Source organism: Hyperolius riggenbachi, chromosome 4 (assembly GCF_040937935.1).
Source record: "Hyperolius riggenbachi isolate aHypRig1 chromosome 4, aHypRig1.pri, whole genome shotgun sequence".
In the NCBI taxonomy this organism is placed as follows: domain Eukaryota; kingdom Metazoa; phylum Chordata; class Amphibia; order Anura; family Hyperoliidae; genus Hyperolius; species Hyperolius riggenbachi.
The window spans coordinates 140,220,167-140,237,992 of NC_090649.1; the positions used below are offsets into that span (position 1 = coordinate 140,220,167).

General features: G+C 41.9%; 1 protein-coding gene across 1 annotated transcript in view; it reads right to left on the reverse strand.

The window, feature by feature from the left end:
* The window catches only part of CLSTN2 (calsyntenin 2), a 1,262,395-nt gene that overhangs the window by 402,834 nt on the left and 841,735 nt on the right, over positions 1-17,826 (reverse strand). The window contains exon 4 of the mRNA XM_068280737.1: positions 3,148-3,356. Within this exon, the coding sequence (XP_068136838.1) occupies positions 3,148-3,356 (209 nt within the window). The remainder of the gene's footprint in view (positions 1-3,147; positions 3,357-17,826) is intronic.

Genomic DNA, 17,826 nt, shown 5'->3' on the forward strand with positions numbered 1-17,826 from the left:
AGATAAATAGTTTGATCCTGTCATATGAACTGCTCAGCCGTATTTGGTCCTCCTAACTCAGTGCTTCTCAAACCTGTCCTTGTGACTCCGCAACGGTGCATGTTTTGCAAGCAACCTCACCCATGCACAGGTGGGGTAATTGGTGTCCCAGCTACATGGAGTCCACCTAGCTGAGACACTACAGTAATTACCCAACCTGTGTATAGGTGAGGTTGCCTGCAACATGCACAGTTGTTGGGGAGTCACGAGGACAGGTTTGAGAAACACTAACCTAACTTTATTCTTCTGTTAACACTTATCGAGGAAGACAAAACTTACAAAACCGGATCTCTAAAGTATATATTATGTAAAATGTAATGTCCCCTTGCACTAGAATATAAATATATTCTGAACTGTAATATGTGCAAAATGAGAAATGAAGAACAGTAAAACTAAAATATTAAAATGTAAAATGCATTTGTATAAAATCTATATATATAATAGAGTAAGTGCCTCAACCTTCAAGCAAGAAGAAGTAGCGCCCTGCCCCCAGGGCCGGTCCAAGCAAGAAGAAGGGGCTGGTCCAAGCAAGAAGAAGAAGAAGTAGTGTCACATCAATCCAAGGGCAAAGAGGGATAGTTTGCATATTCAGTAGCAGTGCATTGTGGGTAACCACAAATGTTCATTTATACCTGAATTGTTGCAGATTTGCTTCTGTTTTAAGAAGGAAAATTACACCAACTTTGCTTTTTTTTAGTAGGAGGGCTTTTTGGTCTCTTTTATCCTTCCTATACATTCTTAGTAGTTTGGGTCACCCTGAGCTGCTTGGTTACTCTGTTGTACTGGTCCAAGCCCTATCTCATACAGCCTTATCGATCCCTGCTATGTACTGATGAGGACCAAATGTCTGACATAGGCTGTCACATGTGGGTTTGATATGACTGTGTAAAACTTAAAGCTATAGGTTTGCTTGACTTACCAAGGGTGAAAAGGAATAATTTGCATATTTAGTAGCGGTGCATTGTGGGTAATCACAATTTCACAAATGTTCACTTATACCTGAATTATTGCAGATTTTCTTCTGTTTTAAGAAGGCAAATTACACCAAGCTTTGATTTTTTTAGTACAAGGTCTTTTTGGTCACTTTTATCCACTTATACATTCCGAGTGCTTTGGGTCACCCTGAGCTGCTTGGTTACTCTGTTGTACTGGTCCAAGCCCTAACTCATACAGCCAGATCAATCCTTGCCATGTACAGATGAGGACCAAAAGTCTGAAACAGGCTGTCACATGTGGGTTTGATATGGATGTGTAAAATTTAAAGCTGTAGGCTTGCTATACACCAGTGGTTCTGAATGCTTGCTTGGCTTACTAAGGGTGAAAAGGAATTATTTGCATATTTAGTAGCAGTGCATTGTGGGTAACCACATATGTTCACTTATAGCTGAGTTATTGCATATTTCCTTCTGTTTTAGGAAGGCAAATTACACCAAGCTTTGCTTTTTTTTAGTAGGAGGTCTTTTTGGTCCCTTTTATCCCCCTATACATTCCGAGTGGTTTGGGTCACCCTGAGCTGCTTGGTTACTCTATTGTACTGGTCCAAGCCCTATCTCATACAGCCATTTCAATCCCTGCCATGTACTGATGAGGACCAAAAGTCTGAAACAGGCTGTCTACATGTGGGTTTGATATGACAGTGTAAAATTTAAAGCTATATGCTTGCTATACACCAGCGGCTCTGGATGCTTACCAAGGGGGAAAAAGGGTAATTTGCATATTTAGTAGCAGTGCATTGTGGATAACCACAAATGTTCACTTATAGCTGAATTATTGCAGCTTTCCTTCTGTTTTAAAAAGGCAAATTACACCAATACAGTGTGCGGCATTGCAGGAAGTGACGACAGTGAAACGCACGATGGAACACAGAAGAGGTGAGTCATCCCCGCCCGCTGCCTCTTACTAATAGTGGCGGCTGCTACTGTGCTTAAGCAGGATGGGGAACGCACATGGGGGACCCAGGTGAGGGGGGGTTCCTGCTGAGCTTAAGCTGGAGGGGGAGTGCACATGGGGGACCCAGGTGAGGGGGGGTTCTTGCTGAGCTTAAGCTGGAGGTAGAGCACACATGGGGGACCCAGTTGAGGGGGGGTCCAACCCCCCTCCCCGCCACTGTGCCCAATACCCCCTTCCTGCCCTCTACCCTCTTATGCGGCGTATGCTACGCCGCGGGTCGGCTAGGGTATTATAAATTACTTTTTTTTCCTATGTTGCTGTCAATTACAGAAAGTAGTACAAATCTGACAGATTTGACAGGTTTTGGACTTTTCCATCTCCCCTGGGGAACTCTCAGTTATTTCTTTATTTACAAATGTACAAGCAGTATGGAGGGTGGCCAGCATATGTGTAGAGATTATTTACAGCTGCTGGTTGATCGCCAAAGTTGATTACTGAAGTTTCTTATTACATAGCAGATCCATTTTAAACAGCCATAGATTTCTAGACACCATTGCTCACTTTCTTGCAAACTCTTTTTGTTTGCTTTAATAATGGCTCTCTAGCTACAATCCTCTTTAAAGTGGACCCAAATTAAAAATACAAAATTTCAGAAATAAAATCTATTTTCTAAATTATAATAATAAATAGCAGCCTTTTTCAGTTGCATGATGACAAATATAAAATATTTTACATTTATTGGAGGAACCCCTCCAATCCTTTCCAATTGCCAGGACAAAATCCGGCAAACTGGTGAAGTAGGTGGTGTCCGGCAATGGAGGAATTGCAAATGGCTGCCCCCAGTATAACCCTAGTTATGAAAAGAGAAGGGTGAAAAGCATGCACTGAAATGCTCATAGGTTTGAAGGAGTGTTTATGTATCTTTGTATGTGTTAGAGTGGTGCAACTAAATCTTTTTAGTTAAAAAAAAATGTTTGGTTTGGGTCCGCTTTAATATCGCATTCATCTGGAACAGTTATGCACATAATGTGTTCTCCTCACACTCCTCTGACACTCTGAGAGGTATAGAGGTGCTGCATTTAATTTCCATGAACCACTGTGTTGCTATGTCCACTAGTAGCTGGCGGTTTAAAAACACTTAATGATGTAAACACAGTATATTTGGAGGAAAGGAAAGTCAATCTAAATACAAAATAAAGCTGTTTTTAAAACACTTACCATTTCTGTCAATTGCAAAAGGTACATCACTTGTAGCAATCTCATAATTGCAGATCTGGCTGAACTGTGGAGAGCAGTCCTCATCTATGGCTTCAACTTGTAAGATGCTGTCATATATCTTCCCCTCTGTGACCGTTGCTCTATACATTTCTTCTTTAAAGACCGGAGCAAATTCATTAACATCACTAACCTGGATGTGGACGACAGCCCTGAAAATAGGAATCATGAGAAAGCCAAAAATTATGTATAACAGATACAAATTAAACATATAAAGTACAATATTATGTTCCACTCTACAAAACAATGCTATTAACCATGAAAAACAAAAGTAGTACCAGTCAATAAGGTGCAGACAGTGTTGCCCAGCAAATCTTATAGAAAAAGCCAGATAGCAAAAAACAATTATTGAAGATGAACAGGTAAAACTAGCTGAGGGCTACATTATGTAGCAGGCTGGTCGAATGTGATACAACTGCAAATATGGATGAACATGCCTCATAGCAAAAAGCAACAATGATGATGATAAACAGTTAAAAATAGCCAAAGGCTAAACTATGTAGACAAGCAGCAGTGCTGCGTAATGTTTGGTCTAACATGAAAATCGAATAAGTCCCAAAGATAACAAAAAGCTATGATGATAATAAGTGGTTTACAACATGGGTGTGCTCAATAACTAGAAGTGACTGACACAGAAGACAGAACACCTGCTGTACCCTGCCTCAACTAAGTTCTAATATCCTAAAAGTGCAGTTATTATTATCATTATTATTTATTTATCATATAGTGCTGACATCTCCCACATTACTTTACAAAGTATATACAGTCTTGTCACTAAATGGTCCTCAGAGGAGCTCGCAATCTAATCCCTACCATACTAATTCATGAGATATATAGACAGATAAGGAAACACAATAAATTAAATAACAGCAAAGATACAATGAACTCTGAATTTTTAAACAATAACATGGTATTTCCTCTTTATGGAAGCCTAGCCTATGAAGCTTTTCAACACTGTCATCCAGGATTGGCAGCACACTTTATGTAAAAAAATAATGCCCATGTACATCCTTGGCTTTATGCCTATAAGGGCTCAAACCCACTAGCAGCCTTTTTTAAGTGCTAGTGATTTGAAAAGCTCTTGCTAATGCAATGCTAATGGAGATTTTTAGAAAGTCACATCCTTTGAGTGGGATCACACCCATAGCATTACATTAGCAAGAGCTTTTCAAGTCACCACTCAGAAAAGCAATCCTAGTGGGTTCCAGGCCTAAGGTAGCTTATTTTCCTTATGCACAGCAAAGGTCAGCCACGTGCAAAATAATTTATCTGTTGTGAAACAGTTCTTAGCATGAACATTTTTAATTTTAAGTACTGTGATCACATACATGTGTTGGTGCAGACAATGGTGACATGATTATTGAGGACTGCTGTAAATTTAATTGTTTAAGGTTGTAATTATAAGAAATATTATTGTATATCAATTATAGCATTCTTGGTGACTTGACCATTTGATAAGTGTAAGAGCAAGGTTGCCAGCATGACAATATGCATGATTAAAAATACACCATCCTTGGAGGCTGCAAATATCTTGCAGATATAAAACTATTCCGCCAAAATTATTATAGAAGCAATTGAAACCTAAATCTGAAATGTCAATATGTTTGTATCTGTCATATAATATTTTACTGATAGGCTTATCGGTAAAACAATGTTCTAATAAGGAGGCATGGGAGGATATGCCACAGGGATATAGTTTGAAAAACATTTAAAATAAATAATAGTCTTACCATTGACGAGGAATAGGTTTTCATTATCATATTTGTTGGACACTAAAAACGACTACGCATTTCAAGGGTCTCAACTACTTCCTCAGGTTAATTTCAAAGGTATCTTAGAATAGAATAACGTGGACTCGGTAGCCCCTTTTAGTGGCTGTCTAACTTCAAGCTTTTCTAAATATAATTATATTTTGAAACTCACCTGAGGAAGTGGGTAAGACCAGTGCAATACGTCATTGTTTTTAGTGTCCAATAAATAATATATTAAAAGTCCAATGCAAGACTATTGTTTATTTTAAACTGTTTTCAAACCTTTGAAATCCCAGGGGCATCTCTTCCCACCCTCCTCCTCTTAGTTAGGGGGTTCCCCCTGAGAAGGTTTGTTTTCTTTGGAGAGCGATTGTTAAAGAACCCTTGACAGATCCATGTGGAGGGGGTATTCTCCACCTTTTCTTTACCATGGTTGTCTTTTAGCAATCCAGCTTCGTAAGTAGTTTTTACCAATTTCAATTAACCCTCTGGTTTAAATACTACACTATATATTTGTAACTCCAGGGCCCATAAGCAATTCACCTTTTTCTCCTGAGTTATCTCCTAGGTGATAATTTTTATCTTATACATAAAATAACTTTTCAGCATTTTACAATTGAAAAAGTATCCAAGTTGGTACTACCACAATTATTTGAGTATTCTTACTTGCTGGTGGTTTCAAAGGCATTTTATTACAAGGGGCCATATCTTATTGCTGAACTCGCCAGTGCTAAGCACTGGGGAGTTCTTAACTTAGGTGATGGGAGCATCGCCTAATCTTATTAAACTTTAGACTCCCCCCAGGCGGAAAAGAAATTGCTTGGGCGATATAATCACCCAGCAAGTTCTTAACAAAGTATCCAAGTACCCTTTTCATGTTTTCGGGAAACGATGCTTCCTGGCAGACATGAGCGTTAGCTTAGACCTGCAAAAAGCAGGTTTAAACTAGCTAACTCGCGTCATCACCGCAGCATCTGTGGGCCCGCCAGAGCTCCCAGTTGGGTCGCCGCACACCTTAGCTTTGAAGTCACCCATGTAACTCTACCAGGCACCCCTGTCATTATACATACCTCCGCCGATCACCCGACGCCTCTTGCCACAAAATCCATTGCGTCATTACAATGTATCTAACACTAATTACTGTCCGCATAGGAGCCCGGGTAAAACATCTTTGAATCTACAGCCGGGGCTCCCCATTGGTCAGCTGTCTGAACCATTTTATTGGCTCAGACAGCAGACCAATGGGGAGCCCCGGCTGCAGATTCAAAGATGCTTTGACCGGGCTCCTATGTGGACAGTAATTATAGTGTAAGATACACTGTAATTACGCAATGGATTTTGCGGCGAGAGGCGTCGGGTGATCGGCGGCGGTATGTATAATGACAGGGGTGCCTGACAGAGCTACGTGGGGGGGCTTCTAAGGTGTGCGGCAACCCGACGGGGAGCTCTGGGGATCTCCTTATTAAAGAAGACCCCAGATGCTGCGGCGGAAGATTGTGGATGATGTTCAGCATGCTTGCGCATGTGTGGGGAGTGAGGCCGTGGTGCTGAAGGACAGCACCACAGTGTAAACCTCACTCCCCATCGCCCGGTAAAAGGGAGCATCGCTCAGGCTTTTGCCTGAGTAATGCTCCCTAACAATCGGCCATCGCGCAAAGGATATGGGCAATAGGATTTGCCGGTAATCCTCATGTGAAGGCAAGATGATAAGTAGCTCGCATCTGCAAGCTACTTATCACCTTGAATAGGATATGGTCCAAGGTATGAAAACACTTAGGAGAAAAAGCAGTAGAAAAAAGTGAATTGCAGAAGGGGCCTGTACTTTTTTTCCTCTTGGTTCCTGGGAACTCATGAGTTTAAGACTATGGACTGGACACCCCCTTAACATTTATTCATATAATTAATAATTTTTCAAAATTAGCGACATTTTACACGCTGTGCACTTCATGGTCTTAGGAGAAAATTGGGATTAGAAGGGTTACATTTGCAGTGGTTTCTAAAAGAAGGTGTTGGCTATTACAATGTAATAGCCTGAAAGTTAATCTTCAGGCATGCAAGTGACCGCTTCTCTCGTGTTGGATCCTAGTGTATAGTGTAACCCTCACTGATAAGGAACTACAGCGATAAACTTTTCCTGGCAGAGAACAACTTTTGAGAGTGGGTAATAGATAAAAAGGACAATAGTTCATTTATTTTCATAATACATGAACTAAGGACTTTTGAGACTCTGTCTTTGAGCATAGATATAAAAAATATAATAATAAACCATTAAATCTGCTTTTTAAATGTTTAAAGATAAAATAAAACCATGAGAGATCTAAAAAGCTATTTTTAGGAATTGGAGGATAGATACAATTGTATATCGCATCTATTTTCACCTCACACTCACTTTAAAATACAAATAAGTTTTGTGCAGCACCAATATATGTTTACAGTAATATTTTATTGAAAATGGAATTTCCATTTAACAACTGGAAGATTTCATACTTGGAGCAGCATACGATATCTGATCTCAGCATAAGCATAATATGATAGTACTACTCTCTGCAAGTCAGTAGTGGTTGAAATGTAGCAAATCTATATATTTTTAATGATGCGAATTCAATATAAATGAGACCTGATCATCTCACTGCCATGTGCAGAGCTGAAATTGCAGCTATAAAGAGTACATTCACAAGGCAAGCCAGTGATGTGCACTGTTATGTTTAATAGCACAGTCACAATGTTAGCTTACTTTAATGAACATGGACAAAAAGTAATTCTCCTCCTTCTCTCTGTAGAGACCAAGGTGCATGATGAAGGGACAAAAGCAGGAGAAATGAGAAATGCATGGCTTTAAAACACAGACTGCCTGGTAATTACATCAGTGAGAATGGCAAGCCTTGAGTTCCATAATAATGGGGATAGGGATCTGAAGGAAAAAAAATTATGCACACCTGCATTGTCAGATAGTGAATGTGAAATCCAGTTCCTTCTTATAACATTATTTTGCATGCAGTGGGTACGGTTTTTCTTGAATTATATTTTATGCAGCGTAAGTCTTTTCTGAACCCATGGAAAGCTTCTTGAATAGAATATAAAAACACAGGCATTGCTTGGATTTTCCCATGGCAAAAAAAAAAAAATGATAAAGGATATTACGATGGGGCTGTCAGGCCACACCATCTATTTTCCCTATTAGTGGAGAAATGTTTACATCTACTGTTCACAAATCTCCAGAAAATGAGAAAGGCGCTCTGGGGCTGTACAATATTTATCTAATAATGAAGACGTTGCTGTTGATAAAAAATCTGATCGCGTTTATGGCTTGTTTGCCTCTTTGTTTTTCATTGCAGGCTTTGAGTAATTGGATTTATGAAAACGAGAGCCAGCTTTTTGCAATAGCAGTCTTTACATATTAAAACTGGTGGCTGGGCTACTGAGACTAGAGTAGCCCATAGCCAATGTGCACTATGAAAATCAGGAAGAATAAAAATAAGGCGTTCTCAAATGTATGCAAAAGTTGTGTCTATCTTAGATTTAGAATAATTTAAATAGTAAATCTAAATCCCAGTTTAAAATGTGGTCCATGTGCATCAGTTTAACTATACAGTATATGTGCCCTCCAAAATTAATACTGCTCCTTGCTATTTGTGTTGTTGTTAAAATATGGGTTTAACTGTATATTATGGCATAGAAGACCTCTGCTTAAATATGCAGTTATTGTCACAATTATTGACACAACACATTATTGTTGATGTCAGCACTGGTTTTAGTTCTGTGGAAGTGTTCACTGAATATTCTCATACACAATATAACATTGCCTGGGAATTTGGGGTTTAACCACTTACGTACCAGCAGTCTCGCGGCCCTTAAGGACCAGAGACTGCTGGTACCAAAACACAGCGCCTACCGACGAATCGCTTCACAGACCTGGCACCCTCGCCATTCACGCCGCAGACCCCTCGCTCTGCAGTCGCTAAGACCTATGATGGCGAATCTCTGTGAACTGGCCAGGAGCTGTATTTATTGGCTCCTGAACCTGTGATCCATGTAAGCCAATGAGATTGGCTAACAGTGATCACAGGGTCAGGAGCCAATGAAATCGGCTCCTGACCGGCTCAGAGCTCTACCATCAGCAGAGCATGGGACCTGCAATGATGGGTGAGCGGCATGTTCGTACAAGTGCAGTAACTGAAATCTACATCCTGACAGGAATAAGCAGCCACAAATAGGATGTAGATTTCAATTACTGCGGTTGGGAAGAGGTTAAGTATAGTTGACCCAAATGTGAACCACACTTCCTTCTAAACTCAGCTGTGTCTACCAAACAGATTGTAATCCCTGTAATGTCCTGACATGCACATCTAAACTGCAGGCCAAATCTTTGTCTAGTAATAAATATTAGAATCTCTGTAGGCGATCAGAACTTAGGGTGGCCATTCATGAAGCAACCAAAAGGCTCCATTTTTCATTTTTTTTTTTAATATATAAAAACAATCAATTGTATAGAAACATTTCTGATAGAGGAAAACATTAAGGAATTTCTTGATTATCTGAATCTTTTGATCTATCAACCATGGTGGGAAATGCTGATCAATTTTTTTAAAAAGGGTATGGTTGATTGGTTTGTTTAAACAATACAATTAATAAAGAACATTTATTTAATAAAAAAAAGGTAAAAAAATTAAATGGTATGTGGCCACCTTTAGGGGCAATATTATACACTACATGCATAGTCTAAGCCAGGGGCGGGCAAACTCTGGCCCGCGGGCCATATACGGCCCGCGGACATCCTCATTCCGGCCCCCCGAAGCCCACTAAAGCCTGCAGCTTGTTTATTCTTTTTTTTTTCTTTTGAAGTAAATCCGCCCCCCGCAGCGTGTTGCACGCAATCAGACAGGGGGACTGAGGTGGCGGCCGTGGCGTGCCCTGGTACGTGGCTCCCTCATGCTGCTTGAACATGCGGCAATGGCCTGGAGCCATTGCCGCATGTTCGCTGTGCACTGCCCGCCAGTCGGATAGAGACAGAGAGGGAGCGGTGAGAGAGCGAGCGAGCGTTCTGTGCTGGGGTGTGCTGGGGCCTGGTGGACATGCCTGAGGGACCTGTCTGGGGCAGCGGCTGCTTGGGCTGCATCTGGCTGGCTGGGTGACACGCGGAGGGGACACGCCACGTGCCTGGCTGCTGCTGCGGAGGAGGAGGAGGTTGGATCGAGGTCGGAGAGAAGAAGGTAATCCTACTTTGCCTTCCATTTTGCAACATGTGCTGGCAATCTCATAGCATTTGTGGGGGAGTATGTGCTGGCAGTCTCATAGCATTTGTGGGGGAATATGTGCTGGCAGTCTCATAGCATTTGTGGGGGAATATGTGCTGGCAGTCTCATAGCATTTGTGGGGGCATATGTGCTGGCAGTCTCATAGCATTTGTGGTGGAATATGTGCTGGCAGTCTCATAACATTTGTGGGGGCATATGTGCTGGCAGTCTCATAGCATTTGTGGGGGAATATGTGCTGGCAATCTCATAGCATTTGTGGGGGCATACAGTATGTGCTGGCAGTCTCATAGCATTTGTGGGGGAATATGTGCTGGCAGTCTCATAGCATTTGTGGGGGAATATGTGCTGGCAGTAGAGTTGGGCCGAACGGTTCGCCGGCGAACCTGGTTCGCGCGAACCTAGGTGGTTCGCGTGCGGGTACCGCACGCGAACTTTATTGCGGAAAAGTTCGCCCCATTGCGGTTCGCCCCATAATGCACTGAGGGTCAACTTTGACCCTCTACATCACAGTCAGCAGGCCCAGTGTAGCCAATTAGGCTACACTAGCCCCTGGAGCCCCACCCCCCCTTATATAGGCAGGCAGCGGCGGCCGTGGCCACTCGTGTGCCTGCATTAGTTAGAGTAGGGCGAGCTACTGCAGTCTCTCATAGGGAAAGATTAGTTAGCCTTAGCTTGTCCCTGGCTGCATACCTGTTCATTGATCCTGCCACTGCATACCTGTTCATTGATCCTGCCACTGCATACCTGTTCATTGATCCTGCCACTGCATACCTGTTCATTGATCCTGCCACTGCATACCTGTTCATTGATCCTGCCACTGCATACCTGTTCATTGATCCTGCCACTGCATACCTGTTCAGTGATCCTGCCACTGCATACCTGTTCATTGATCCTGCCACTGCATACCTGTTCATTGATCCTGCCACTGCATACCTGTTCATTGATCCTGCCACTGCATACCTGTTCAGTGATCCTGCCACTGCATACCTGTTCATTGATCCTGCCACTGCATACCTGTTCATTGATCCTGCCACTGCATACCTGTTCATTGATCCTGCCACTGCATACCTGTTCAGTGATCCTGCCACTGCATACCTGTTCATTGATCCTGCCACTGCATACCTGTTCTGTGAACCCACCACTGCATACCTGTTCTGTTCAGTGGACCCGCCACTGTATACCTGTTTAGTGAACCCGCCACTGCATACCTGTTCTGTTCAGTGGACCCGCCACTGTATACCTGTTCAGTGGACCCGCCACTGCATACCTGTTCTGTTCAGTGAACCCGCCACTGCATACCTGTTCTGTTCAGTGGACCCGCCACTGTATACCTGTTTAGTGAACCCGCCACTGCATACCTGTTCTGTTCAGTGGACCCGCCACTGTATACCTGTTCAGTGGACCCGCCACTGCATACCTGTTCTGTTCAGTGAACCCGCCACTGCATACCTGTTCTGTTCAGTGGAGTTTGGTGTGTCAGTGTGAAGCAGTACCTTAATTACACTCCCTGATTGATGTATACACATGCAAGATGTTTTAAAGCACTTTAGGCCTGTCATTTAGCATTCAATGTGATTTCTGCCCTTAAAACGCTGCTTTGCGTCAAATCCAGATTTTTCCCGGTGACTTTTGGCGTGTATCCCACTCCGCCATGCCCCCCTCCAGGTGTTAGACCCCTTGAAACATCTTTTCCATCACTTTTGTGGCCAGCATAATTTTTTTTTTTTTCAAAGTTCGCATCCCCATTGAAGTCTATTGCGGTTCGCGAACTTTAACGCGAACCGAACCTTCCGCGAAAGTTCGCGAACCTAAAATCGGAGGTTCGGCCCAACTCTAGCTGGCAGTCTCATAGCATTTGTGGGGGAATATGTGCTGGCAGTCTCATAGCATTTGTGGGGGCATATGTGCTGGCAGTCTCATAGCATTTGTGGGGGAATATGTGCTGGCAATCTCATAGCATTTGTGGGGTAATATGTGCTGGCAGTCTCATAGCATTTGTGGGGGATATGTGCTGGCAATCTCATAGCCACACCCTTTCCTGCTATGTCACCGCCCACATCCGGACATGGCCACTCCCATTTTTTGCTGCGCCGCGCTTCACGCGCCGCACTCCGGCCCCCTGCCAATTTTTAAAACTCAATGTGGCCCTTGACTTAAAAAGTTTGCCCACCCCTGGTCTAAGCACATCCGAATGTCTGTAGGGTAGCAACATTTAATTTGAAATACAACAAAACCAGAGAATATGTGAACATTGTGTTATCTTTTCAATCATGCAAGGCAGGGTCATTTTCTGCCCTAACAATGTCCCTTAATCATAACCCTTAAATAGACTATTAGGTGTACAATAACCTTTGTAGGATAAATGTGAGAGGGATATGGAGGGATAGGGAGGGAGGGATAAAAGTGAGAGGAACAGGCTTTATAAAATATAAAACAATAAGATGTTTTCCCAATTAGTTAAAGATGATTCAATGATGCCACCTGGTGGTTTCATAGTCTTATAAAATTAATATTATTAATACTGCTTGTTATTTATGATGAGATAGTGACATCTGCCGGTTAAAGTAATTATATTTATTAATAAGAAAGGCAAATATATAGAACATGATTTTATATTATTAAGATTTAATATGCAATTATTTCTTATATGATTAATTGTTTTAAGAAGAATTATATAATAAGCTTTATATTTAAATGAGTATATTAGAAGCCCTGTATGTTTCAATAAGTCCTAAATTGCTGAAGACTCTCACAGGTCTGTGTTAGTGTCAATTTGACCAACCTTATTTCTAGGAAAGTACTGAGACATTCCAACCTAATTAGCAGAGAACACTTTATCAGAAATGCGTCATGAATGACATTGTTTAGTTTCAATGTCTGGGGGCAAAAAAGTCAACCAGCAGACAAGATGGCTGGTGACGTCCATTTTTAATTAACTGTGTCTGAAATGACCTGATCCGAATTTATAAACAATAATATTATGATTTAGGTATTAAAACATGATAAAGTATTGACGCATGGAAACTTTAGCGAATCAGAACCTGGGAATTAGGGAAATTCCAGATTAGGCAGCCATATTGCTTCCTATCCCTATAAAAGTAGGAGCTGAAAGCTCATAGTTTGCAGAAGCCCAACAATCTCCTGAGAAGACACGAGGCAGAAGCTACCTTCCCACACGCGTACGAGAGAGAACGGCGCCGGAGACTTGGGCGCAGGACACAGCCAGTATATGGCTAATCCTGCTGCCGCACAAGTCCGGGCCGTGTTAATTACTATTCCCCCTCCAGGCCGACATGGATAGTGGGGGAATGAAATAATTCGGCTTCCAGCAATAGCTGGAAGCCGAATTATTGTTTTAAAAGCAACTTCAGATCCGTCTTCTGACGGCGCTGAAGTTACTCCATGTGCCTGCGATAGCCGTAGTTCCTATTACGGCCTATGGTGGCGCCGGCTGCGCCCAAGTCTCCTGCGCTGCTGCGCCCAAGTCTCCAGTGCTGGATTTACCGTGTTCGTCCCACACGTGGTTCTAGATGCTGAAGAGATGACAGAGAAGGGGTAATATGCTTAATATTCTGGTGATTTACTTTAATAATTTTTCAGCATTAAGTTTTGTTAAGATAATAGCAAGAAGTTTTATTAGAAGCTATTTTTATGCTATTTCTTTAAGAAGATTACTACAAGTTTTACACAGCTACTAGATACATAGCTATTGATACAGATGAGTCTACTTTTGATCATATTCTACATAACACAACTGTTATATTCTTTTTTGAATGTACTTAGAAGATTGATGATCGTTCGGCTATAAAGCATTGATGAGATGGAATACTGTTAGAAGGAAACACTACTTGGAACTGTTCATATTTTGAATATATGCTGTATAATAAGCAAGTATGATTTTTATATAAAATCATATACTGAGTGCTCTGATTCATTTCAAGGTATACCGTCAATCTATAATTACTGTTATAGAGGGTTCAGACCCCGCTATGCTGGATTTATATGATAGCAACGCTTTTAAGGCTGGTCCTTTACTGAGTTAGCAATCATGAAAAAGGCAAGAACCACTCAGGTTTTTGACAATATGGAGGGAAGGATAAACGTGAGAGGGATATGGAGGGATAGGGTGGGAAGGATAAAAGTGAGAGAGATAGGGAGGGAAGGATAAAAGTGAGAGAGGGAGGGAGGGATAAACGTGAGAGGGATATGGAGGGATAGGGAGGGAGGGATATATTTTGTTTTAAGCAATACAAGTTGCCTAGCTGTCCTGCCGATCCTCTGCCTCTAATACTTATAGCCCAAAGACCCTGATCAAGCATATGCAGATCAGGTGTTTCCAACATTTTTGTCAGATCTGACAAGATTAGCTGCATGCTTGTTTCTGGTGTTATTCAGAAACCGGTGCAGCAAAATAGATTAGCAGGGCTGCCAGGCAACTGGTATTGTTTAACAGGTAATAAATATGCCAGCCTTTATATTCTTCTCACTTCAGTTGTCCTTTAAAGTGGCAAGCTTGAAAATATGGCTGCAAACACAGCTTTATGTGTGAAAATATCTGACAAAATCCATAGCAAGTAAATAAATACCTTTATTTTACTTTACATTCCTCTTATGTTGGAAAATAAAACTTATCTCTATGCAGTAAAAAAAAGGCACCTAACACCACGTTAATTATGAAAATTGTGTGGAAATTGCTGCTATGTTGAAAAGTGGCACATTAATATGGCTATACATATTTTATAGAATGCTTTGCATTAGTGAATGGAATAACCTTACACTCGTGAATGCAGAATGGTGACAGCATTGCCATAGCAGTCAGTTTGTAGAGCTTTGTTTCATAAGCTCTTATATATCTTATGCCAGGTGGAAAGTTAAGGTAAGCATCAGGATGGGGATTTCCACAGGGTGGGAAGCTTAGGGCTAAGCAAATTGTAAGTAAACAAAAAACAAAACTTTGGAGCAAATTTTAACACACAAACGTGCTCCAGCAGCCAAATCAATGATACTGGATCCAAACAAATATCTTAACACTCTGGTTCTTTTGGCTCTGTTTAAAAAACAAAATGTTTTTTCACTTCCATATAGACTTTAACACATTCTAAACTTTCTCTTTCCAGGTTCTCTCTTTAACTCTCAGATAAAACTTTCTGAGTTGTGCACTGCTGTACTACTTGCTCCTCTCACCAATCCCCAGGGCTCAGTCTTCAAACACTTTCTCTTGTCCATCAATACTTACTGTATTGGGCAACTTATCAGCTCTTTTGGTTCTCAGTATCACCTACCGTATATGCTGATGACACCCAATTTTATTTCTCAGCTCCTGATCTTGCTGTGCTTTCTAAAACTTAATTGGACAAAGCTAAAAAAGTATTTTTCCATTACCTGCTTTAAAGGGAACCAGAGATGAATGTTTCACACAAAATAAACTTATCAGTTGATAGCTTGTAAAGAATAAATGCTCTACCTGATAATTTCGCCGCTCTGGTGTGCCTTTTTTAGTGTTTTTTATTCATTATTGCTCCAGGAAAAAAATCAAATATGGCCGCCGGCTCATATCCCTTCTCCTTCCGGGTTATGAGTTGTTCTGGATGTGCTGTCTAGGCTATATGAGACTAGGCTGCTATCTAGGCTAAATGCAGCCTTTCATCTGTGTGCTTTCATTTTGGTATGATGTACAGCTGCCTGTAGGAAGTGTCTCTCATAGGAATGAAACTGCAGTCATCATCAGTATCTAGTGCACACAGAGCACACAGGGATCATATTGCAGCCACACGTGTCTGTTTCAGAGCTTCTCTCTCAGCAGGAGCAGCCCCTCCCATGTCATCACAGCTCTCAGTATGCAAAGCAGGAGATCAGGAGGTGGCAGGCTCGGGCTTGACAAGACTCCACAGAAGAGTGAGGGCCCTTTTCCACTTGCAATCACTAGCATTCGCGATGAACGCTAGTGATAGCGATTCAGCAAATGCCCAAAATTTCGCGGCGATTTTCCGACGTTTGCAATCGTGATTTTGCTATGCTATGCAGTGCATAGCAAAATCGCGGCAATAATCGCTCCGCCTCACGATCGGGTAAAAACCAAGCGCGGTAGTGGAAATGACCTACCGCGATTCCTATGTTAAAAGCAAACTGTAGCGATTTGAAAAATCACTAGCGGTTTGCGGTTTTGCGATTCAGCCATCGCAAACGCCGTAGTGGAAAAGGGCCCTGACTCAGCTATAATGATTCCAGGTCAAACCTAGACTGAGCCAGTCTGGGATTCTTATCATAGCTGCTAATAGACTAATTAAGCAGATACCAATGAAACTAAAAGCAGGGTAGGTGTTTACTGTCATGTTACCACTGATAAATGTAATAAAATACATGAGGGTGCTTCTTCTCTGGTTCTCTTTAACTCTCCTGCCTGGTATAACTATCAGTGTTGACAACACTTCAATACTCCCTGTCCCACAGGCCTTCTGTCTTTGTTTCAAACCGCACATCAACTCATTATCTATCACCTAAAGAAAATTTTGTGCATTGGCTGCCAATCACACAAGGTATACAATTCAAGATCCTAACTCTTCTTTACAAATCACTCTACAGCCTTGCTCCTCCCTATTTAACTACACCTTCCAAATACCAGCCTGCAGAAGCTCTCTGCTCAAATAAAACTCTTCTCTTGTCCTCTTCTCTAGTCAATTTTTATTCTTGCATAAAAGATTTCTCTTGTTTCTACAATCTGTTTGGCACTCCTCCATGGCACATTGGGTGCAACCTTGACACAGAGACACAGAACATTTATATTGCACTTTATTCCTGGTGGACTCAAAGCTGCAGCCACTAGGGCACACTCTATAGGCATTAGCAGTGTTAGGGAGTCTTGCACAAGGTCTCCTACTGAATAGGTGCTGGCTTACTGAACAGGAGTCGAGATTCAAACCCAGGTTTCCTGTGTCAGAGGCAGAGCTCTTAACCATTACACTATCCAGCCACTATACAACCTTAACCCTTAAGCTACATCTACACGTAGCGATCCGGCAGCTCGATTAGCCGCCGGATCGCCTCTTCCGCATCCCCGCGCATACCCGCCGCGTCCCCGCTCACCCGCGCGTGCGTCGCATTCGATTCGCCCTCATCCCCGCCCGGCGCCGCTTATCTTCCGCTCGATTCCCTGCCATTGTCCCCTCGTGGGGAACGAGCACGGAATCGGTGGTGGCAAGATCCGACCTGTCGAATCTTATCTATCGAGCCGCATTAGCGGCTCGATTGATAAGGCACATCGCCGAAACCCGCCCCGTGTGGGGGCTTAAGACTGCTGGTTTTTTTTGTTTTTGTTTTTTTGTACAAAAGCTACATGCCAGTGCCAGCTAAGTTTATTAAACATCTTATCTAAATCTACTGTACATGTTCCAAAGTCTAAATTAGTCACTATCGAGGTGCAAATACATTGGAGATGATTGAGAATTATGCTAATGCTTATGATACAGAATTATACTAATTATTATGAAAAATGGGCCAAATCAAATGTTGTAGTAAAAACCTTTCACTGGTCCATATTTAAGCTTCATAAATTTGCAGTAACATTTGCATATTTCTGCAGTATCTTAGAATTATTTGCATATTTTAAGTAAAGTAGA